Source organism: Eleginops maclovinus, chromosome 14, assembly GCF_036324505.1.
Source record: "Eleginops maclovinus isolate JMC-PN-2008 ecotype Puerto Natales chromosome 14, JC_Emac_rtc_rv5, whole genome shotgun sequence".
Taxonomy (NCBI): domain Eukaryota; kingdom Metazoa; phylum Chordata; class Actinopteri; order Perciformes; family Eleginopidae; genus Eleginops; species Eleginops maclovinus.
This window is the reverse complement of record NC_086362.1, coordinates 13,213,027-13,236,660: the sequence shown is the minus strand read 5'-3', so window position 1 is coordinate 13,236,660 and position 23,634 is coordinate 13,213,027. Positions and strand designations below refer to the sequence as shown.

General features: G+C 40.0%; 1 protein-coding gene across 1 annotated transcript; it reads left to right on the top strand.

Annotated features, from left to right (window-relative positions):
* Nucleotides 1-1,882: 1,882 nt before the first annotated feature.
* rce1a (Ras converting CAAX endopeptidase 1a) lies at nt 1,883-18,875 on the top strand. Its single transcript, XM_063900789.1, has 8 exons — nt 1,883-2,254; nt 4,668-4,770; nt 4,878-4,961; nt 6,030-6,108; nt 7,276-7,443; nt 8,475-8,546; nt 8,626-8,688; nt 12,909-18,875. Exons 1-8 carry the CDS (start codon nt 2,052-2,054, stop codon nt 13,136-13,138), a joined length of 1,002 nt encoding a protein of 333 aa, XP_063756859.1. The 5' UTR covers nt 1,883-2,051; the 3' UTR covers nt 13,139-18,875.
* Nucleotides 18,876-23,634: the final 4,759 nt, after the last annotated feature.

Genomic DNA, 23,634 nt, shown 5'->3' with positions numbered 1-23,634 from the left:
TTTTTTACTAAACGTGTTGCTTTATGGTCAAACATTCAGATTTCACAACTGCTTGATTTTCTTAAGTAAATATAATTTTATCCAAACTTGATATAATAAATCTTCTCAGGTTAACAGCTGCCTTATAGAGAGACTTCCACATAGCTCATCTCTGCATTATTTATGAATTAATAACCTGCATCATGTCCATTCATTCTGAGGTAAATGACACTGTACCATCTGTTTTTATAAATGGGCATTACATATGCATCCATATTAGCCTGACCCTTATAATTTATCATTTTTGGGGTTCCAAATGTGGTGACTTCAAGAACACATGTTATCAGGTCAGCCAGTTTATAATTCACTTTTGAGTTTGAAGGCGTATTCTCCAGTCCTTATCTACCCTCAACATTTACTTGGCCGGATGATGGGATGCCTTTTCTTTACATAATGGACCACTTTCCAATAACCACTCTTTCTAAATGTGTTATATGACTAATGGTTTGGTAGGCTCTTACTTGCATCAGGCCTATCGATGCTAAACGTGGTGGTTATGAGCCACAAACCGTTGGGTCGCTAGTCTAAGGGTTGTGCTTTAGAGGCTATGCCCACCTTATCAATGCTATTGGTATTGATTAAGCCTCAGAATATTAAAGTCAGGGAACAATGGGAGATGTTTGGTAACACTGCTAAGCTATAGGGTCCTCTAATTCGGTCCTAAACTCTATAAACATATGTCATATGAATGTAAAATCTATTGGAAATTGGACAGAATTTTTGGTATTGGAAGCCCTTTGTAGTCTGTTTGTGGTGTTAGTATTGACCAATAATGAGCAGGCTTTGCAGGTAAACAGAGCAAAAGAGGCAGGACAGATTTTAAATAGTTTAAGATAAATCAGAAAATTCAAATTGTCATCTTTTAATAATGTACCTCAAGTCACAATGAATGCCATGGAGATACATTTATAACATTGGCGCCATCTGGTGTCAAAGAAAGACACTGTTGTGTTGACACACATTAAACACACAGAGGATATACATGCACAAACACAGAGGAAATACATGCACACACAACCACATGCAGAGGAGAGGTGGCAGAGCAGAGAGGCAGCCAGGTACCCGGCGCCAAGGGAGCAGATAGAGGTTAGGTGCCTTGCTCAAGGGCACCTCGGCAGTGGCCTAGGAGGAGAACTGGCACCTCTCCAGCTACCAGCTCACTCCATATTTTTTAATCAATGCATATGAAAGGTGACAACTAACTGAAAGCGACTCAAGTTTCCCAGTATGGTGTGACCGTGCATGAATAATACCAGGACCCTGAAATGAAAGCAGATACACGGAAATTCAGCCTTGAGTAACTTATACACAGTATGATTCTATACTATGAGTAGTATGGTTTATTGCTCCAAAATGTAAGGATGGCATATGTTTCAGTAAATCGTATCATTGGAATTACAAGTGTAGCCTTCGCAAAAGTAGCTCCATATTTCTGTTTAACTACTGCTTGTATGTGTGCTTTTTAAAACCATTCCAGCACTATTTTGCAATTCACAGTTTTAAATATTAATGATATTAGACGTATGCAAATAATACAAATCTAATTGGGGATGTAACGCCATAGTTTGTCTTCTTTTAATATTCAATTTGTTTAGAACCCTGCCTTGAAATGATAACATATTCAGCCTCTTAAATCTAGACAAAAAACAAACGGGCTTTCCCATTCTATTACTGTTTGGAGAGTATTGAAGGAAGTCAAGCCAAACAATGGTTGTTTTTATGTGTCTATAAAAAAAGCACACACGTGATTAAGTCATCAGTACACAGGGGGGCAGCATTGTAATAAAGAATACTAGCTGCTCGCAGAAGAAGAAGAAAAAGCAGCGCCATGTGATGACATCGGTAGAGCGCGCCGCAGAAGCTAGCAGTCGGGTTAGCGACGTTAGCTCGCGCTTTGAAATGACATTATTGATAAGTTCGCGCTTCTTGTTGGATGTTCTATCGTCTTAGATGGTCCACCAACCAGCCCGGTGCCGAGTAGTTGTTTGCTCCAGTCTCAACCGGCAGTCGTTATGGCAGCGGAGGGGGATTTACCAGCAGACCTTCTGACAGCGGAGGGGGATTTACCAGCAGACCTTCTGACAGCGGAGGTGAAACACAGCAGTGGAGACTTCGTACCTCCGGACGGGCTGTGCTGGGTGTCCGTGCTGTCCTGTCTGCTGCTGGCATGTTCGTATGTGGGCAGTCTGTACGTGTGGAGGAGTGATCTGCCCAGGTGAGCCCCACACTGCGGAGTGATACACGCACTCTATATGTGCATACTATGGTTTAATTACTTCTTCTACTATGCTCATTCTATCATGGGTTATCTTTGCATAAGGCCAGTGGTGGAAAGTAACTAAGTACATGTACTCAAGTACTTTACTGTACTTTTCTTGTATGATTTTAGTTTTACTAAATGAGTAGGGATTTATAAAAATTAAACATTTCAACATGACACATAATTGAACTCCTTCCAAAAACAAAATAATATTAATAATTTAAAAAATGTTTTTTCATTTTTTAACAAGATTAGTTACTCATTACTTTGTTCAGGTTAATATTATAAACACATGAAATACGTTCTGATGTACTATTATTGATGGAGGTACCTGGACGTATAACATGTCATTTATTGTCCTTAACCAGCTGCAAAATGAACACATTAATGCATCACTCATTTGAATCCAATAATATACTATTTATTATTCCAAAAATGGGCACTTTGGATAAGGAGTACTTTTGGATGTGGTACATTTGAGGTGTTGCACAGTATTTCTACACTGTGGTATTCTAACTTTTACCTAAGTAGGCTATTAAATCAAAGCACTTCTTTCACCCCTTCAGAAGGCTCTGGGGGATTTTACATGAACCACTATGCAACAACGCTATGCTACAGAAATCACAGCCCATACACATGCTTTCTCTGAGCATGTGGTCCACACTGTATTTGACAGTCTCTATGTGGACTTTACTGATGCAATAATGTGAAAATTCCTCATTGTGGCTCAAGTATAACTGGACAAACTGGGTAGGGGGCCCCAATGCAAACTTTGAGGCCCCCTACTTATACCTTCTGCCCTGTGCATATTTCGTGTATGTTATTTCCCATAAAGCAAAGACTGTCTCAATGTTTATCCAGAGATCTACAAGTTAACCTTTGCTACTTTGCTGAAATAACTACATGTCCTAGCAGGTAAAATGAGTAAGCACAACTCTTTGTACACTGAATGAGTACAATCCATAGGGTGCTTTTAAGATAAGCTGTCATAGCAGCAACCAGACAGATAAGTACACAATAAGAATAAACATGTAGTAACAGTATGAATATAAGTCTCAAAAAGAACAAACTCTGTTCAGGTGAATGTACATAGTTTTGTTAACAAGTTTAAATATACATACAGCCCCGGAAGAAATTAAGGGACCACTTCAGCATTATCAGTTTCTCTTGTGTTATTATTTACAGGTTTGTCTTTGAGTTCAATTATCGTTATTTATTTTATTATTGTATTCTACAAACTACTGACCATTTTTCTCTTTGTTGGAATTCAACAGACACTGGAAAGGCTGCCAGACATGTAGAGATAAAGATTTAAGAAACATGTGGAGCCGGCTCTTACTTTTTTCCGGAGCTGTATATTCATTTCAATGACATAAGGAGAGATCATCCACTGGCTGTCTCAACTCTTTCGTATAATACACAGGCATTTTTCAAACAATGGCACGGTCTGCTTGGAAATATTACTGAGTGAGGAGTGAACCTAGGATGTGATTGTCAGAAAAATTGCTAATTGGAATACTCATTATTTCCACATCCTCTGTAAATATTTGGTCTTTGCTGTGTCTACAAGATAAGTCCATAATACCAGCTTATAATAATAATAATAATAATCAATGCTATTTTATATATACTTTAGCCCTAACACATATATTGCAGTTAATTCATTTGGTGATGTACATTGAAGAGACAGGCTTGACGGCAGATAATGAAAGATGAACTTCCTTCAGCGTTGGTCGTTTTGTTTGATAATATATTTTTCAAAATGTCTGCTATCTTTAATTATTATAACCAAATTACACAGTTCTATTAAGGACATTTTGCGGGGAAAGTATTCGAAAATCATTTGCAAATAATCAGATAACCAAACCATTTGGTGCATTCAGGGAACCTGGTACTTTTGGGGATTTGGTGTTTGGACAGCTTTTAACTGGTCTTATTTCCAGCATGAATTTATCAGATGGTTATTTTCTTTATGATTTATCTTGAATTCTATTGTGAATCTCTTCGAGAGGATTAATCCATCACATAAAAATCACCATTTATTATTATCAGAAAAACTAGTTTGTTTGCTGCTTGTTGGCAGCAGTTGCCAGGCAACCATCTGAGTCTTAAGGAAGTCACTGGTCCTGGTGAAGAAATAATCTGTGGTGTTGAGGTTAATGGGTTGTAGCTATGCAAAAACGATCCGAAATGCTCCATAAGAAAAGCAAGAAGAAGTTTTGTACATCAAGTGTAGTGTACAATTCTGCACATCAACAGAAACCAGGGGGTATAACAGCTGTGAGGGACTTGTGAACAGCTGGAGGGGTGTCTCCGTCCTGTGTGCTGGGTAGATAATGCGATGTGTGATGATTGTCCCCATCCTCAGGGATCACCCCGCTGTGATAAAGAGACGCTTCACCAGCGTGCTCATCGTGTCCGGCCTGTCTCCTCTCTTTGTGTGGACATGGAGACAGTTCACAGGAGTCAGGGTGAGTGCATGTCCCACCAGAACGTCTCTGGATTAAAGTGCTGTACGTGTCGTGTTGCAGTCGGACACATCAGCTGTTCATCACATTGATTTCTTCTTGTGTGTCAGACTGGCCCAGCGTTACTCTCTCTGATGGGGATCCGCTTTGAAGGCCTCATTCCTGCCATCCTCCTCCCTCTGATGCTCACCATGGTAAGACGCAGATCTGGACTGAAGAGTAGTTGGCCGTTTCTCAAGTTCTAAGCATGTGCCTGGGTCTCAAGAGGGATTTGATTGATTGATACAGCCGTTATACATATTACACAAAAGAGCAATAGTAATTATCAACAATGTTGGATATCTTGAACACACCAATGTATTATTCTAAAAGTCAAATACACTGGAGTCCACTGATCTGGTTAAATGTAAAACTGCACAATGAAGACATAATCGACTCCTGGGGAATATACAGGGAATGTTCATGGAAAGACAGGGTGGGTTTAGTTTAAGGAGAACTTAATTTTACTCGAGGTCAGAACAGCTCTGAGAAGTGTGCATAACAATCTGTGGGGAGAGTTTTTGGAGTGGTTTGGAGCAGGAGTTAAAACAAAGCAGGAATCAGTTTAAAAGGATGTAAAAAAACACTTTCTTGGAAAGATATGGGAGTAACGAGGGGTGATCTCAGATGAGATCCTTTTCGGACACTATTATTATTTTAAATATATAAATATTGTTTGACAATTTATTAAAATAATAATAGTGTGTTCTGCCAATACGGTATTCTGTTTGACTATTGTTCATATACTTTTTAAATGTGTTCGAAATCAAGATGGAAATGAAATGAAATCGATTGAATCATCAACTTTTTACAATGTACTTAATAATAAATATAAATCTAATAAAAAAGAGCGTTTGAAAAGTAGAACCCTGTTTTTCATGTATCAACTATATTGGTTGGTAGGTCTTGGTAGATCAGAGCTTTGGAATATTGCTCACTATAGGTTATGATTATTTTTATCGGCCATTAGAAGCAGGAAAATATCTGCAGAGAACTCCAATTATATTTTCTGTATTTTTTAACTTGGACCCTATTTTCCAGTTATGTCAGTGAGTAATGGGGACAATCATTTTAGAAATGGTTCCAGTTTTTTCGGTCCGCTTCAAGGTAATCGCTCGGGGGGAATTCCACAAAAATCACCGGGAAAAAGGGTCCCGGTGAAAAATCCAAAACAATGCCCCCTCCTCAATCAGAACCTGTGTTGAACATGTGTCCGGCTGCAGGTGCTGTTCCTGGGCCCACTCATGCAGCTGGCTATGGACTGTCCCTGGAGCTTCATGGATGGGGTCCGGGTGGCCATAGGTGAGGCACGCTGGATTTCTGGCTTCTTCTTTTAATAATTATTCAGCTTTTAGAGATATTTGGACCAACTCCCTCACTGTATAACCTGATGCTTTGTACACATTTGGATTGGTTTTGTTCTTTATCCACAGTAGGGACTCCTGTGGTGTAAAATGCAGTGACGGATAATATCAAAGTACTTTTACTCAAGGACAATACCTAATTACAATTTTGATTTAAGAAACTCATATTGTAATTTTTACTGCATTACATTTAACAGCTTTTAGTAACTTTTAAGATATAGATTATTAGCTTATAAAAAAATCTAAATCAATTATTAAATAAACATTGACGTTTATTTAATAATAAACGTTTCGTTTGATTTTGAATGCAGGAATTTCACTTGTTGCAAGGCACCTTTTTAAATGTGGTATCACTACTTTTTCTTAAGTAAAAAATAGCTTTGTGATTAAAAAGAACTCTTCATACCAACACAGGACTGAGTAAAACAATAAAAGAAAGGAATAAAATGAGAATAAAATACAGAATAACCTTGTTATTTATCTACTGCACTCACTTATTTACTAAATTATTTGTGAGGTAAGTTTATTTATATAGCACATTTCAGACACAGAGGCAGTTCAAAGTGCTTTACATCTTCATTAAAACACAATCAGAAGACAGAACCAAAAAAATAAATAAATAATAATAATTGAAACAAAATGAAACACAGTAATTAAACACAGTGGAGTAACTATGTTATTTATTTTATTCTGACCTGCAGTGGAGAGGTTATTATGCTTTTTGTTGTAGCATATGCTGTGTGACATAGCCAAGTGTTTGTCTCGTTGTCGTAGTTGTAATATTGTTTTTTTTTACCCGTTGTCTTTATTATTTTTTTGCTCATTTAGAAGCACACACAGAAAAAACAACCCCAAAAAAAATGACCAAAGAAACGTACATTACATCCTGCTAAATTAGATAATGAACTACCAGACGTAAACTTAGATTACAGATCTTAAAGCAAAAAAGTAAAGAACAAAAACAACCGTTTTGTCACTGCTGACATTCTGTGTTTAAAATCAATACAATAAACCCTTTGCTGCAGGACTTTGTTTCAGTATATGTAATAAGTGCTCCCTCTCCCCCAGAGGTGATAACCCCCCCGTGTTCCCTGTGCTCCTGCAGACCCGTGGTTCTGGACGCTGTGTTTCAGTGACATGCGCTGGCTGAGGAACCAGGTGGTGGCCCCGCTCACAGAGGAGCTGGTGTTCAGGGCCTGCATGCTGCCCATGCTGGTGCCCTGCGCCGGGCCCCTCACCGCCATCTTCACCTGCCCCCTCTTCTTCGGAGTGGGTGAGTCCTGCCACTGAGAGGGTCTAGTGACTAAAGCGCACAGATTATGATACTCTGTGATGCACTCTCGGCTGACTGATGAATAGACGCTGCTGTTGAGAGAAAGGAATGTCCAGAAAAATAAAAACGTTCTTTTGAACAGTTCATGCAAAAATACAAAAAAACACCTTGAAACTTTTTCCCGGATTTACTTCTAAACACTAAATAGGGAACCAAAATAGCTTTATTATTTGCCACTGGGACGCAAAAGCTCTTTTATGCTGCCCACGCGACCTGCAGGAGTAACACACTCGTATTAATAAATAAAAATACACAGCACTCGTACTCTGAATGATGTACATCTAAAGTGATACATTAATATAAAATAAAGAAGTGGCAGCTGCTGTGCTTGAGTGTATGGCTGGAAGTTAAATTGACATGTTGATAAAAAGCAACGTCCATGCCAATGATTTAGAAAATATTAGCAGCTGAACTGCAAGTTGTGTTTGTTTCACATTTACGAAATCAGAAACAGGTTTGAGGTCAAGTAGGTTAACACATACGAGGAATTTGTATTTGTGCATAAATAAACACAGTTAAAGAAAATCAACCCAAAAATATTATATCATTCAAAAATCCAGAAATATTAACCTGAAATATAGATATACCAAAAAACGACCTTGCTGTATTTCTTTTATTTAGATCTACAGATGTATTTTTTATTTTTAGATCTACAGATGTATTTTTTATTTTTAGATCTACAGATGTATTTTTTATTTTTAGATCTACAGATGTATTTTTTCCTAGAAATTCCAAGACTTATTTTATTTTTATATAGTACTTTAGGAAAATGAGTTATTTTGATAGTTTAAAATACTTTCAAAAGGTTACTGAGATCTAAAGAATACAAAATATGAATGGATTATTATAGAAATGTAGTTTTGAACCCAATTAGCACGAAAGCAGCTGAATCATGGCTGATTCAAACCCCAGTGTTTGTTGTTCTCTGATCCATGCTGCTGCTCCTCTGAATCTCTACGCCTCTCCTCCAGCTCACTTCCACCATGTGATCGAGCTGCTGAGGTTCCGACAGGGGACGCTGTCCGGGATCTTCCTCTCCGCAGGTCAGCTCTGATGTGTAATGTTGTTTGATGATAGATCTGTAAGACCATGATGCTGACCCCTGTCTCTGTTCTGCTGCAGTGTTCCAGTTCTCCTACACAGCCGTGTTTGGGGCCTACACCGCCTTCATCTTCATCAGAACTGGTCAGGAAGAACTTTCTCTATTTCCTTAATTGTTTTTTTGTTTATACCCTCTCTGCTATTCTAATGGCTTTTAGACATCAAAACTTCAGTCTACATTTGTTTAAATATAATTTAGGTAAAGTGTGGTGAGGGTACATGCATATTAGCAGGTAATCATATCTGCTTTCAGAGAGGTAGTTAATAAGTACAAATGTAAAAGTGGCTGCCAGTAGACAACATCGGTACAATTACTAGTATTAAAGTCGTATTAAAGGGTTACGCTAACTAAATAATGACCATTTGTATTAGGGCTGCACGGTTTGGGGAAAAAGTCATATTGCGATTATCGTGGACAATATTGGGATTTAATCAACAAAAAAAACACTTGGTCAGGGAAAGGAAAGAGCACAGACAAATGATCATTTTGAAATCTGTATTTCTTAAAGAATCATTAACAAATGCAATAACAAAAACATCTTAGTAGTAGGCTACTGTTTTGAAACTAACTTAACATTTGACAAAATAAAATAAATACCAAAATATATCTATTGCATTCTTTCTGCTCTACTATACAGCAGAGGCGGGACCAAGTCTTTGATTTGCAAGTCACAAGTTAGTCTCAAGTCTTTGCTTTCAAGTCCCGAGTCAAGACCGACAAGTCTCAAGTCAAGTCCCAAGTCCTACCGTTTGAGTTTCAAGTCCTTTCGAGTCCTTTTATCAACGGAGAAATAATATTTACACAAATCATGTATGCTTTTAAGATCTGTATATATTTATCAAACCAAGAACATTGTTCAAACACATTTGGAATAAACAAAGGCAAATGTCATTTCCACAGAAAGTGCTGACATTGTATTTCCATTGCTTATTGAACTATAACTGTCTCAAAAGATCCTTTTGCAAAACACTCTTCACCTTAAACCTTAAATCTAGCCTTGAACTAAAAAACATGTCTTCACCCTCAAACAGGTATTTGGAGGATCACAAAAACAGTTGAATGTAACTTTTCCAAATGTGTTACCACTTTATAACAAATAGTTTCAGTCTTTTGAACTCATTTCAAAACCTAAGTGTAACCTTAACCTTTTCAAACATGTGTGACACACCAAAAAAGTGTGTGTGTGTGTGTCTGTCTGTCTGTCTGGAATGGGACTAGATGTGAAGTGTCATGAACATGACAATGAACAGAGTTGTGCTTTTCTATGTCAGGGCCCTATGCTGCATTGCATTTGCAAAAGATCAAATTGGCCAAAAGTCTGTCAGTCATTTGTGCACGATGGGGACGTAGTATGATGCCACCATGGCTGAAAACTCGCTCTACTGGAGCACTAGAGGCAGGCACTGCCAAGACTCTGGTGGCCACTCGGAAGAGTGAAGGAGGAGACTTCCTATTCAGTGCCCAGAACAAAAGGGCGTTCTGTCCTTCGGCTGTGTTTAGGTAGTGACTCACCACTCGGTGAGTTGCTCATCTTTGAAAACGAATGTTTAGGGTTGTTTTAAGGACAATGTTATGAATGCCTGTAGCCAACCATTCTGAAGCAGGTGGTGATTCCAAATTAGCCAAAAGCTGGAGACTGGACCAATCGTCAGCATTTCTATTTAATCCAAGACGACCCAGAAAGGGGGCTCAAAGTGCAACATAGTGAACTTATCCATTAATGAACCCACAGGAGATACCGTTTAGCGTGTTCTAAGCCAAGGTGATGTTTACAGTCTCATTGATATGTAGCTAGCTAGCAATTAGCCGATAAGCTAGTGTTGGCTTTCATTCAAAACTTACCGTTCTTTGTGCAACTTCAAATGTCGAACGAAGTTGGAAGTAGCGCATCTCCGTCTGTTATCCTCGTCCCGCATGTTTTACAGACTGCAGTTCTTTTTTTGTTGACCACCTCAAAGTTTTTAAATCCAAACGAAACTACCCATGGTATCATTGTTGGCTACTTGGCGCCTTATAGTTTGTTCTGCCTCATTGGTTGTCCAATACTTTGATTGGTTGGATGCTGTCAGATCAAAACAACCTGGATCTAGTTTGATTGGATGTCGTGCCACACACACGTTACGCACACAGATATACACAGGTGCAAAGAGAGAGAGCACGGTCCATGTCAACATACTTTTTAATCTTTGGGTTTGGGGAAAGTAGCAAGTCTTTTCGAGGCAAAAGGGGCAAGTCCAAGTCCAAATGCGAGTCACTGATGTTAAAGTCCAAGTCAAAGTGCAAGTCTTTTTAGATTTTGTCAAGTCTAAGTCTAAAATCATCAAATTCATGACTCGAGTCCAACTCATGTGACTCGAGTCCACAACTCTGCTATACAGTAAATATAAGAAAACACATTTTCATAAAACAAGACATTTTTGGGTTAGCACTTATTGTTTAGGTGTCCTTCAAAAAGTAGGCAGTCGTATCATTAGCTAATGCTATCTGGATCCGATCGATATGGACATAAACGAGAGTGAAGTATAATCTGACACAAGAGAGTGATCAGGATCAGCTGCTGCTGACGGAGAGCTCTCAGGATCACCGCCGCAGCTCTGCCGTGGTGAGGGGACCGGTGAGCGGAGCAAAACACGTACCTCCAGTTAAAGACATAACACACTTGGCTATCTTATCTACATCTGGAACTTGCTAAACTAGTTATAAATAGGTTTATTGTTCACTGTCGGGTCTCTCATTACTGGATCAGCAAGCTGCATGAGACGGATACAGACAGGATGTCGGGAGAGGGAGGGAGGGAGAGAGAGCGCTCCGTTTGTTTGTCCCGTGTTATTATCCAAAGTTACCCTAAACCTTTAGATAATGTAGTTGATCTACTATAAGTACATAATGATAGTGATCAGACTGCACACTGACCGCGAACCATGCACATGTTTGTATTTAATTGAACAGCAGCCTGTTGCGGTTATGTAATCACACAAACTGATATCGCGATTTCGATTTGATGCATCGTGCAACCCTAATTTGTATACCAATTACTCAATCCATGATACCTTGAATTTATAAAGTAAACTTTTTCTCACTTGCCTCCACAGTTAACACAAGTTACCAAAAACACACGATAAACTGAAGTGAATATTGATGTTTATTAAAGCTCTGTCTCTTTGAAAACTCAAGAGAAAAAAACGTTGATGTACTTTTTCTGACATTTTTATTTACGTAGCCATCAAACCCCTGAAAGGTTGTACATTTAAAGGGGAAAGTCAAAGCCTAGAACGTTTTAATAAATAGACATAGGTCATTGGAAGTGCTTGCATTCATATATTTTGTGCAAGAATAGGAATTGATGATAATCTCCATATTTTCTTGGTTGAGCCTATGAGAGGCCTGCTAGTTGGGACAGGGATCCGTGTCCTAAAGAATGCCGTGTTGGGTGCTTGAATTTGAGGGAATTGGGCCTGGGAAGTTCTCTAACAGTCCTTGAATTTGACGAAACTTTGACAAAAACAGTGCCCGCATTTACAAGAGGAGTGGCTGCACAAGGGGGACACTTTATTTATGCTACGCTAGCTCAGCATTTGTCCTTCATTTACTTTGATTATTCATTTTGTAGACTTTTTGTGAATGATATTTAAGGAAAAGTGTTTAAGTAGGATTAGGAAAATCTACTCATTGCAGAATATCCTACACAGCAGCAACTCTTCTCAATACTCAATATTTTTGAACAATAAACTCCTTAGTAAAATTGCTGCCAATTAATTGTGTGTTAACCTCCTCATGGTTCCAGTTACTTAAATGTAATGTTACATGGTTTAATCTATACAGAATAATCACATTTTAAAAAGTTTCCTAGGTGTTGTTTCTCAAAATTGGAATTTCTAAAGTAACTTGTAAGTAAATCTGTAAAGTAAATGTAGTGGAGTTGAGATAGAACTTGTAATCTACTCTAATTAATACTCATGATGATACATATTCAGCTCCCGAAAGAATTGAGAGACGTTTCCTAAATCTTTATCTCTTCATGTCTGGCAGCCATTCTAGTGTGTGTTGAATTCCAACACAGAGAAATGTTGTCAGGAGTTGATAGAATACAATAAAATACAAAAAAATAATTGAACTCAAAGACATGTCTATAAATAATAAAACAGAGAAAAAGATGAGGCTGAAGTGGTGTCTTCATTTTGTATAATAATCCCTTTTGCTGTGAAATATCCCTTGAAGCTAATTTTCCATGAATGGATTAATGAATTATCTACCCCATTGAAATGAATATCCAGCGTTGACGTTTCCTCTTCCTGTGTTGCAGGTCACCTGATCGGCCCGGTGCTCTGCCACTCCTTCTGTAACTACATGGGTTTTCCCGCCATCAGCACGGCGATGGAGCACCCCCACCGCTTCACCGTCCTCTCCTCCTACCTGATGGGGGTGATCCTCTTCCTCTTCTTCCTCTTCCCCTTCACTGACCCCGCCTACTACGGCCTGCCCACCCCAGTGTGCACCCTCACCTCCTCCCCCAGCTCCCTCTGCCTCTCCTGATCCCCCCACTCACACACACACACACTTCTCTGCTGGAGTCACCTACCTCTGATGAAGCAGTTGAGGGTGTTGGTTGCCAAGTTACAGTTCAGTTGAGACTGAGCCATGTGGGTTAAGTTGCCATGGAGAGCGGGGCTGAATGTGTGGTCTATGGCCTCTTGATACGTGGCTGTACAGGAACTATGAATCAGATGACGCTCTCCTGCGGAGTTTGAGAAGGTGGGGGTTCATGAACCTAGCAGTGTTTCAAAGGCTAGCCCCTCTGTGCTAGTCCGATAGCAGCTCATAGAGTCCTGTTGTTAACCCGGAAATGTTGAGTACCCCAAAGTGTTTATGTTACAAATGTATAGTAAGGTCCCCAGCACAAAGAAACTGCCGGATGCTAACTTGCATATGTTGGGCTATTTGCGCAATTATCACAAGTTGCGTTCATCAGCATTAGCAGCATTATAGCCTACTGGACAATAGTTAAAAATGGCTTGGCTGATTAGGACAGTTTCGGAGGTAATTGAGGATGCTGAATCCATTTCTGACATTTTCAGGATCTGGAATGGCAGTTTGAACCAGTAAGTCGCCATATTTGTACTCCCAGTGGATTGGTTTCGATTCATTTTGGGTCAATTTGAAGTTTTAGGGGACTCGCAACTGCCATTTTTGATCCTGAAAATGTCAGAAATGGATTCAACATCCTCAATAATCCCCCAAAACACTCCAAATGTGTCTCTATTTTCTTTTGTTTTTTTTACTATTGTCTGCAAATGCTTATTTACACAACTTGTGCTAATTGTGCAAATAGCCTAACACATGCAAGTTAGCATCCGGCAGTTTCTATGAGCTGGAGACCCCTCCTATACATTTCTAACATAGAATTTTGGGGTCTCAACATTTCCTGGTTCCCACTGCTGGAAAGTAATAGAGACTATCCCTGATCTTAATGTAGTGCTAACACTGAAGGACACTTCCTCCTCAGATCCTCTCAAAATGAAGATCTCATCATCATTTCTGATGATCATAATGTTCCATTTTTTGCATTTCCACTCAGCCTGATGCATCTTTTTAAAGGATAATCCTTGTTTATTACAAATTGGTCTTATTCTCACATATTTTGCAGCCATTTCCAGGCCAGTCAGAGAGGCTTAAACTAAATCCCATGAGAAACACAACATCATTTACCCTAATATTTGCTGGAAACATCAATAGACTCGCTAGATCAAATTTGGTCTACTGGATTTGTAGTCTTTGCATAGATTAAGGCTAGGAATGCTGATTGTTTTCACGATGAGTTGAAAAATCCAGACACTAGTGATGTCTTCAAAAATGGCCTTCAAGGATTCCTGACTCAGGACTCCACCCTATTTATTGGCTCGTTTGTTTATATAAAAAAAGTTTTGCCAACATCCAACTTTTATAATTGTTAAAAATGGATATGACTATTGGCTAAATGGTTTAAATAATCTCAGATATATTATTCTTCGTCTGATCATCTGACTGTTCGTGGATCAAATAGAAATGGCGGCAAAAACGAGGAAAATAAGACCTTGGTTGTAGAGTTCCGCTGCTGGTGGAGTCCAGGCAAACTTTAGGGTTTGGATCACTTTGGTGCCTGTAGCTTGGGTATAGGTTTGGGTCTTGAATTGGGCAGTACTCGTTCAGCTTAGTTGAATCTGGAAGAAGTGGGTATTGGGCTTGTTTAGCCCGTACAGAACTCTTATCGAGGTAAACAAGAATTATCCTTAAATGCTTTGTGCGTCTCTTGAGCGAGACATGGAAATATTTGAAGCGGGTTGTTGGAAAAGTCACAGCCCTCACAAATTCTTTCTTGCTGCACTGCATTCTGGTCCAAAGAGGCTCATAGTCATGTTGGAATTCCTCTCCTAATGATAGTTAGAGGAGCCTGCTGTAGCTGCACTGGAGTTCAGGAATGTAGATGTAAACCAGGAATCACCTGGAGTTGTTTTAATTTCAAACGCTCGTTCTTAACCGTGTCATTTCTTACCTGTTCAGACAAATCAGACAGCTGTGGTGAGCTGGATGGGTCAGTGTTTGCTATAAATGTTATTTATATACCTCTGCATGTTTCAGTGCTGGTAGTCGTTGTTCTGTTGGTGAAGGGGGATGATGGGTTTACTGTTCATGATGACTGAAACATACTCTGTGTGAGGGCTCAAACACAAGACTGGTTTTAACTAGTAAGGTGTATTCATGTCCTCTGGGAGGTGAGACATTCCTCCAGTGGGGGATGCTGGGTAGAATTTGCGGCCCTTACGTCTGAATACCTTTGCACATTCAGTTTACTTTAAGCAAACCTTGGTCTTTAGTGCAGTTCGTGTTGGCAGATGAAACCTGTCCGTCAAACTCTGGGGCAGATTTAACCCCCAGAAGAACTTCTGATCAACTCCTTGTACTGTGGCAGTTTTTTAGGGCTGTTTTTAAAAAGTGTTGTAAGTAGTATCTGTCGGGACATAGTTGAAAACACTTCAGAAAGGTGTGATCAATCATATAAAAACAACCAAACAATGAAACACAAATAGTTTAAACGACAATGTGAAAACATGAAATAGAATCTCCCTCGCTCCTTTTCTGATGTAACTGCTTCAAACGCTAGTTCTTGGGTCTGTTTGTTGGACATTTCACCATGTTCCCATGTCCAGAAGGTCAGGCAAGACTTAAAATGTGTTACCCAGCAGACTGTCCATACTTATGTTACTGTAGGGAAACTAGCTTTTTTGTTGTACTGGATTTGAATTCTGTTCCCATCCTTGGTCTTTTTTCTTTCTTGTCGCTCCCACAACAAAAAAAGTAGTTCAGTCAAAAGCAACAAACAGACAAGCTTTTCGTTTTCTGTGTGGGATGCATTTATGGACGCAGACCTTCATTTTAGAACTTCCATTATCCTTGTTCATATTGTGTAGTTTAATCAAAAGCGTATAAATATTTTCCAACTCTGCCCCTCCTTTGTGTAGCCTGAGAGGTCTGTGTTCGGTGTCCTTACAGAGTGTGTTTCAGTCTTAAATCTGGAGGTTGTTATAACTCGTCAAACCCTGGCTTTTTATTTGTAAGGATCTTTTCTTCAAGGTCCTCAATTTACCTGAAAGTCTTTGTTTTGATTATTGTTCCTTGCATTCTGGATGTTTTGCCCATCGGAGCTTGCATCTTTAAATGTGAGACACTGCATGCTGCTGCTTGTTATTCACAGTACAAAGCTAGGACCTTTTTGTTCACACATCTACACAGATTTATCTTCATACAGAGTTCAAAATGAGTCTGTTAGAGCAGCAACAGGTTTATTATACCCCCCATTTCACCATGGTAGCTCTTTCCAGTTGCCAAGAAACACAGAAATGGGCAGGGAGAAAGAAATGTTGCCTGCTAAAAATATGAATGTAAAAAAACCCAGGATTTAAAACATTAAAATGAGCTTTCTGAGTTTCATTCAGGAAAGAGATGCTTTCAACACTTGGTTCAGCATCAAAGACACACATAGTGTGTATGGTGTGAAACCACAGGATTGATATATAACTCCAAATGGCACATCTTTCTTGTTTAATTTCTGTTTGCGTTGTGCTGCTCTGCATCACCAACCATTGGCTTTGATTTGTCCCTAAATGCCATATTTTGCCAGAGGTAATATCTAATCTAACAGACAAAAAAAACTTAAAAAAATGTCTCCCACTTCTTTCACTTTGCTTTATGACCACCATTGATTTCTGACAGTTCTGTTTGCTGGTCTTCAGCCCGGTCCTGTGATAGTCCCATTCTCTGGAAGGGATGTAAAGCAGCATCACTGGCTTTTTGTCTTTAAAATGTTATTTCATTTAGCTTTTCACAGTGATCAGCACTACCAGCCAGTGTCCAACCAGCTGGGAAATAACTGCAGACCTACAATGTAATTTCAGACTGATTGACTCGCTCCACTTGAAGTTATTTGTAGCTCACTGTAGGTGATGTTTTGTGGTGCTTCTGATTGGACAGAATTTCTAATGGCATAAACACTCTTAGCTATACTGTGAAGAAGAGCTGAGCTGCAGCAATAAATCCTATATGTGTATATCAAGTGACTGAGCGAGTAAAGCTGTAGATTATCTCGACTGAACGTGGCTGTAAAATATATTTTGAATGACATTTGATGAGTCTAACCTGAAGATGCCAGCAGAGGGCGACAGAGGGCTGTGTCCTCTCTGAGGAAACTCTCCATCCTGTTTATCAGCCATTACTCACTGCGGAACCAATCCACTCTAACTTATTTTAACTTAGGTTTCTACACAATCACAGCCCGGTAGAGGAGATTGATGTGGAGAGGAGGCCGCCTGTGGTGATGCTACATCCTGTTAGTGTGTCCTGCCTCCCTCACCCCCCCTGTTTCATTACTCCACTATGGATTTGTTGTCTTTCACAACACCATGCTTTACAATTAAGCTTTAAACAATAGACTATAAAACCCTTATTGATCAACTGGAGGCGCTGCAGTCATGGATGAAGCGGAGAGATTTGAGACTAAATTGTGGAAACCACAGTTTCTCATTTACTGGTTTTGGTATTGGACTCCTATGTAAAGCCACTATTTGTAGATCCTAATGATGGCATCTTTCACATTTCGATGTACTTTAGGATGAAAGAGTCAATTCTAGAGAAAACTGGTTTCAGACTTTGACTATGTGGTAATGTTTTGCTCTCTGCCTTTCATTCTGACTGCTTTGGATTGGTATTTCTGCAGTTGTTCTGTGGGTGAAGCGATGTGCATTAGTCTGCCATTTCATTTAAATATTTCATTGCAGCAGCCACTGTTAAGCGCCAAATTCTAACACATTTCCAAATACAACATACAGTGTCTTTAATTAAAAAAGAAATTCTTGACCCTTGACCACATGCCAAACTAACAGCTGACCGTACTGTTATTACTCATTGCAACAGAAAAAAATACCTATTCCTCCAACACTGCTCAACACAATGACCAATTGTATGTGAATACATTTTATAGATAAAAACACGTGTTAGCCATTTAGTGTGAAGATATATATATTAGCATTTTCAATATCACGCTCCTTGCTGTTGAAAAAGGCAGTCCAATGTTTTTGTTTCCTTTTAAAAGAGAAACCGTTCGTCCCTTTTTTTGATTTGGTTTTTAGGCTCATGCATTGTTTTCTCCACACAGCCCAGAAACTCTCCAGATAAATCAGATTCTTTTTTTCTGTGTGTCTGATCTTTAGTTTCCTCTCCCCGGCTTAAACTCAGACACAAGCAGGGGGAAGATCTAATTCTGCCTTTACTGCTCTAGCAACAAACAAAAAGACATGTTTTCTCCCCACCCTGTCCTCGATCCACACCAACCCGGTTTGCTGTTCCAGATGTGAGCCTGTGGTAATATGCAGAGCCGCAGCGACAGACACTGCAGAGTCTATTTTTGCTAAGCTTTAGCAGCTCCGTTATTTTAATACACAGCACCCAGAGGAGGAATATTTCAGACGTGCATTTTCAGAACTTGTGAAAAATGAGTAGTGAGTCCGCTGGTGAGACAGAACTCCGACAGATGTTTATATTGAGCACTATCTTTTGTACTCAGATCTATTTTGGTGACAGAGTGTACAGATGTGTGCATGTATTTTATGCTCACTGTGTCACACGTTGTACAATTCAAGTCCGGCACGACAGCACCGTGTTTCAGTATGACAATCTTTTACATGAACTTTGGAATCACTGCAAAATATCTATTTGTAAATAAATAATGTTCTTTTATAAATGCTTTTGTGTCCGTGCTGTTATTCATGCTTTGTTAAAGGTCCACGTGTAGCTGTGATGTGACAATGATTCATTTGATCACATTTTAATGAGTTTTAGGGTAAAATACAATCAGTGTTCCAGCTGTTTCAGACCGTATAATCACTCTTGTTCAACTTTCTATTCTGAAGCTGTGTATTATCTTCCTCTGTTACAATTCACTTTGGTTTGTTCTGCTAGCAGAGTGTGGTGGATTTATCCTTGGGAGTATTTGTTTGCCTGTGACGCAACTCATCCATCTTCTACCGCGAACCGGAGTCGGGCTGCAGAGGGAGCTGGTCCAGCAGAGAGCCCAAAATGCCCCTTTCCCAGCTCAACCAGCTCTGACTGGAGGATTCCAAGGTGCTCCGAGGCCAGCGTGGAAATGTAACCCCTTTCACCTGGTCCTGGATCTGCCCCTCGGTCTCCTCGGCATCCTTACTGCCCGACCCTTAACTGGCTCCTTTCCACTTTACTTTCCAACCTGCACTTGAAAAATGCTGCTCCAAAATCAGGTAAATAAATAATGAAAACAAGGTGTTCTCTCTCGTTAAGTAATAAAAACGTGCCAATAGAACAAGGGAAATACAGCTTGGTAAGATTTCTTGAAATAAGATGGGTTATTTAGATAAATGAGATCTTGTAATTAGCTGGGAGAACTTCTTCTGAACTATATTACCAGAATCATGTTACAAAAGCCAGAAATGCTAAAAAGTGTTTTGTTTTCTGATGTTAGTTTGGGATTTTCCAAAGAAACGTAAAAGAAAGCGTGTCTCATCTGAGATCCAGTTCAAAAGAAGGATGTTTCAAGATGTTCTAAGATGCCTTTTGTAATGTCTCACTGCATTGTTACTGCAGTGAGATATTATGTCTTATATCAAGTGTGGAGACATATTCTGACTAGATTTCAAGTTTTTACAGAGTGATGACTGAGTTTCTCTCATTAACCCTTAGGGAGAGGCCATTCACCCTCAGGAGAAAACCCATTTTGGCTGCTTGTATCTGCAGTCTGGTTCTTTTGGTCATGACTCATCCTCCATAACCTTAGGTGAGGTTATAGGAACAAAGATGGACCGGTAGACTGAGAGCTTTGCCCTCTCTCCTCATCACAACAGTGCAGTAAAGCGTCCGTAATACCGCTCGGATTCTCTGGCCAATCTCACGCTCCATGTGCATGTGTATGTACAAATCTGAAAAGAAAATTCTAAATGTTTCAATTCCAATTTTTCAGGAAACAGGAAATACCGTAACTTTTCCTATAATGGTTTCGAATCTACGACGGATCTCTTGGAGAAAAAAAATAAAATAATTACTAAAATAAAACTCCAAAAATCTTTAATAGCGTTTTTTGATTTGCAAACCTCTTTTATTTTTAAGGTATGTTGACCTTAGCTGCTTGGTTTTCGCACTAGACTGTAAATATACACAACTTTCACACCGTGTTCCAGACACGGGTAGGCTACTGTATATATTCCTGAGTAAAACACAAAAAACGAAGTAACATCCGTAAGATATTTACACTTGTTGGTTTGGAATGGCACTTAATGTGGCGGACCCTCCGCGAAAACGCGCAAATGGAGGGGTAGTGTGTAAGGGGCGATTTGGAATTGAACCAGAGTTTCAGTCTTGGGGGGCACATGGAGGGAGCAGGCGGCTCCCAGTTTCTATAAGCCCGCAAGTGGGTTAGCGGCCCGGCTACGATAGCCCTTGTTTTTAAACAATATAAAAAATATATGTACAGTGGGGCAAAAAAGTATTTAGTCAGCCACCAATTGTGCAAGTTCTCCCATTTAAAAAGATGAGAGTGGCCTGTAATTTTTATCATAGGTATACCTATATAGATATGAGAGACAGAATGAGAAAAGAAAATCCAGAAAATCACATTGTAGGATTTTTAAAGAATTTATTTTCAAACTATTGTGGAAAATAAGTATTTGGTCAATAACAAAAGTTCATCTCAATACTTTGTTATATACCCTTTGTTGGCAATGACAGAGGTCAAACGTTTTCTGTAAGTCTTCACAAGGTTTTCACACACTGTTGCTGGTATTTTGGCCCATTCCTCCATGCAGATCTCCTCTAAAGCAGTGATGTTTTGGGGCTGTCGCTGGGCAACACGGACTTTCAACTCCCTCCAAAGATTTTCTCTGGGGTTGAGATCTGGAGACTGGCTAGGCCACTCCAGGACCTTGAAATGCTTCTTACGAAGCTACTCCTTCGTTGCCCTGGCGGTGTGTTTGGGATCATTGTCATGCTGAAAGACCCAGCCATGCTTCATCTTCAGTGCCCTTGCTGATGGAAGCAGGTTTTCACTCAAAATCTCACGATACATGGCCCCATTCATTCTTTCCTTTACACGGATCAGTCGTCCTGGTCCCTTTGCAGAAAAACAGCCCCAAAGCATGATGTTTCCACCCCCATGCTTCACAGTAGGTATGGTGTTCTTTGGATGCAACTCTGCATTCTTTCTCCTCCAAACACGACGAGTTGAGTTTTAACCAAAAAGTTCTATTTTGGTTTCATCTGACCATATGACATTCTCCCAATCCTCTTCTGGATCATCCAAATGCCCTCTAGCAAACTTCAGACGGGCCTGGACATGTACTGGCTTAAGCAGGGGGACACGTCTGGAACTGCAGGATTTAAGTCCCTGGCGGCGTAGTGTGTTACTGATGGTAGCCTCTGTTACTTTGGTCCCAGCTCTCTGCAGGTCATTCACTAGGTCCCCCCGTGTGGTTCTGGGATTTTTGCTCACCGTTCTTGTGATCATTTTGACCCCACGGGGTGAGATCTTGCGTGGAGCCCAGATCGAGGGAGATTAGCAGTGGTCTTGTATGTCTTCCATTTTCTAATAATTGCTCCCACAGTTGATTTCTTCACACCAAGCTGCTTACCTATTGCAGACTCAGTTTTCCCAGCCTGGTGCAGGTCTACAATTTAGTCTCTGGTCTCCTTTGACAGCTCTTTGGTCTTGGCCATAGTGGAGTTTGGAGTATGACTGTTTGAGGTTGTGGACAGGTGTCTTTTATACTGATAACGAGTTCAAAAAGGTGCCATTAATACAGGTAAAGAGTGGAGGACAGAGGAGCCCCTTAAAGAAGAAGTTACAGGTCTGTGAGAGCCAGAAATCTTGCTTGTTTGTAGGTGACCAAATACTTATTTTACCGAGGAATTTACCAATTAATTCATTAAAAATCCTACAATGTGATTTCCTGGATTGTTTCCCCCATTCTGTCTCTCATAGTTGAGGTGTACCTATGATGAACATTACAGGCATCTCTCACCTTTTTAAATGGGAGAACTTGCACAATTGGTGGCTGACTAAATACTTTTTTGCCCCACTGTAACTTTTTGTCACATCGCACAGTTATTTTCTCATGTGGCCCTAACCGTTTTAAGTACATTTCACATGTATCATATTTACTGATGATTTTTGAAATGTATATGCCCCATTATGTCGCTCGCAGTATTTCATTTCTTTATTTGTTTTTATATCTTAAATATAAAGTGTGTTGCATTAATGAAGGAGACCTTTTTTAATCACATTGAAGCCTTCGAATCATTGATCTTAGGGAGGCCTGTTCGTGCCCTTCCATTCTACCCTCTTCCTGTTCGTTGAATGTATATCTGTGGTGCTAAAATGAAGCAAACCAGCAGCACAGGTGTTCATTGAACCGATCCGGGTCTGTCAGTTCATCACACACTGCAAGTTTGTTCATGTGCTTTGCATTTCACTGCTCTTGTCATATCTCAGCTTCCAGATGTACACGTTTATCTTCCCCAGTCTTGTTGGACTTTCACAGGCTTACACTTGAGAAAAGGAAACTTGTGATTGACAGTCGAGAGAGGGAGGAAACGGAGCAACAGAGTGTCTTGCTGTGTTGTTTCCATGGCATTAAAATTCAGATGGATCTCTCAACGGCGAGGACATCAAACGGAGGGAAATGTACAGATGTTCTGTCAGTCACTGTTCTCTGCCTGTGCTGCTGAAAAACTAAAAGGACTGCATTCTTCAACCCTGCTGGGAGTTATGCTCATAAATGGAACCTGGTCCTGGCCCAGCTGAACTTCACCGCTAACTCCCTGCTACAAAATGATCCTCAAGATACACTCTCTACAACATCAGGACTCCCTCCTGGCTGGTCTACCTGCAAACGCCATCCGACCTCTACAGCTAATTCAGAATGCTGCAGCCCGACTGGAGTTTAACCTCCCCAAGTTTTCCCACACCACACCTTTCCTCCGCTCCCCTCACTGGCTGCCAGTGGCTGCTAGAACCTGCTTCAAGACACTGTAAGAAATAATAATCAAAATTAAGAGTAACCACAACACATACCATCTTATTTTGAAATTGTTTATTATTGTAACCGGGTGTATACAACACTGATGATGCTTGATGCCGGACGGGAGCAAACTGCGGGTTTGAGCGCTGGTTACCTTAGCGGACAGAATCTGGATAAAGAGTGAATAGGGGAATTACTTGTGGTGTTATACATTAAACACACAAAGTATAATTCTCCTTATTGACGCTGTAATACCCTAAGGAGGGAGACGACCCAATGCCACATATTCATTAAACTGACCGGAAGTACTGTTAGGATTTGAGGCGACCAATAGGAAGAGGCGACCTCTGGACAAAGAGCAATGCAACCAAGGATTCGACCTCTTTTCGGTCGGACCCTCGGACAGTCAACAACTTGTGAACCCTATTCATGTTTTGGGCCTGTTCAAGAGTGTTCTGA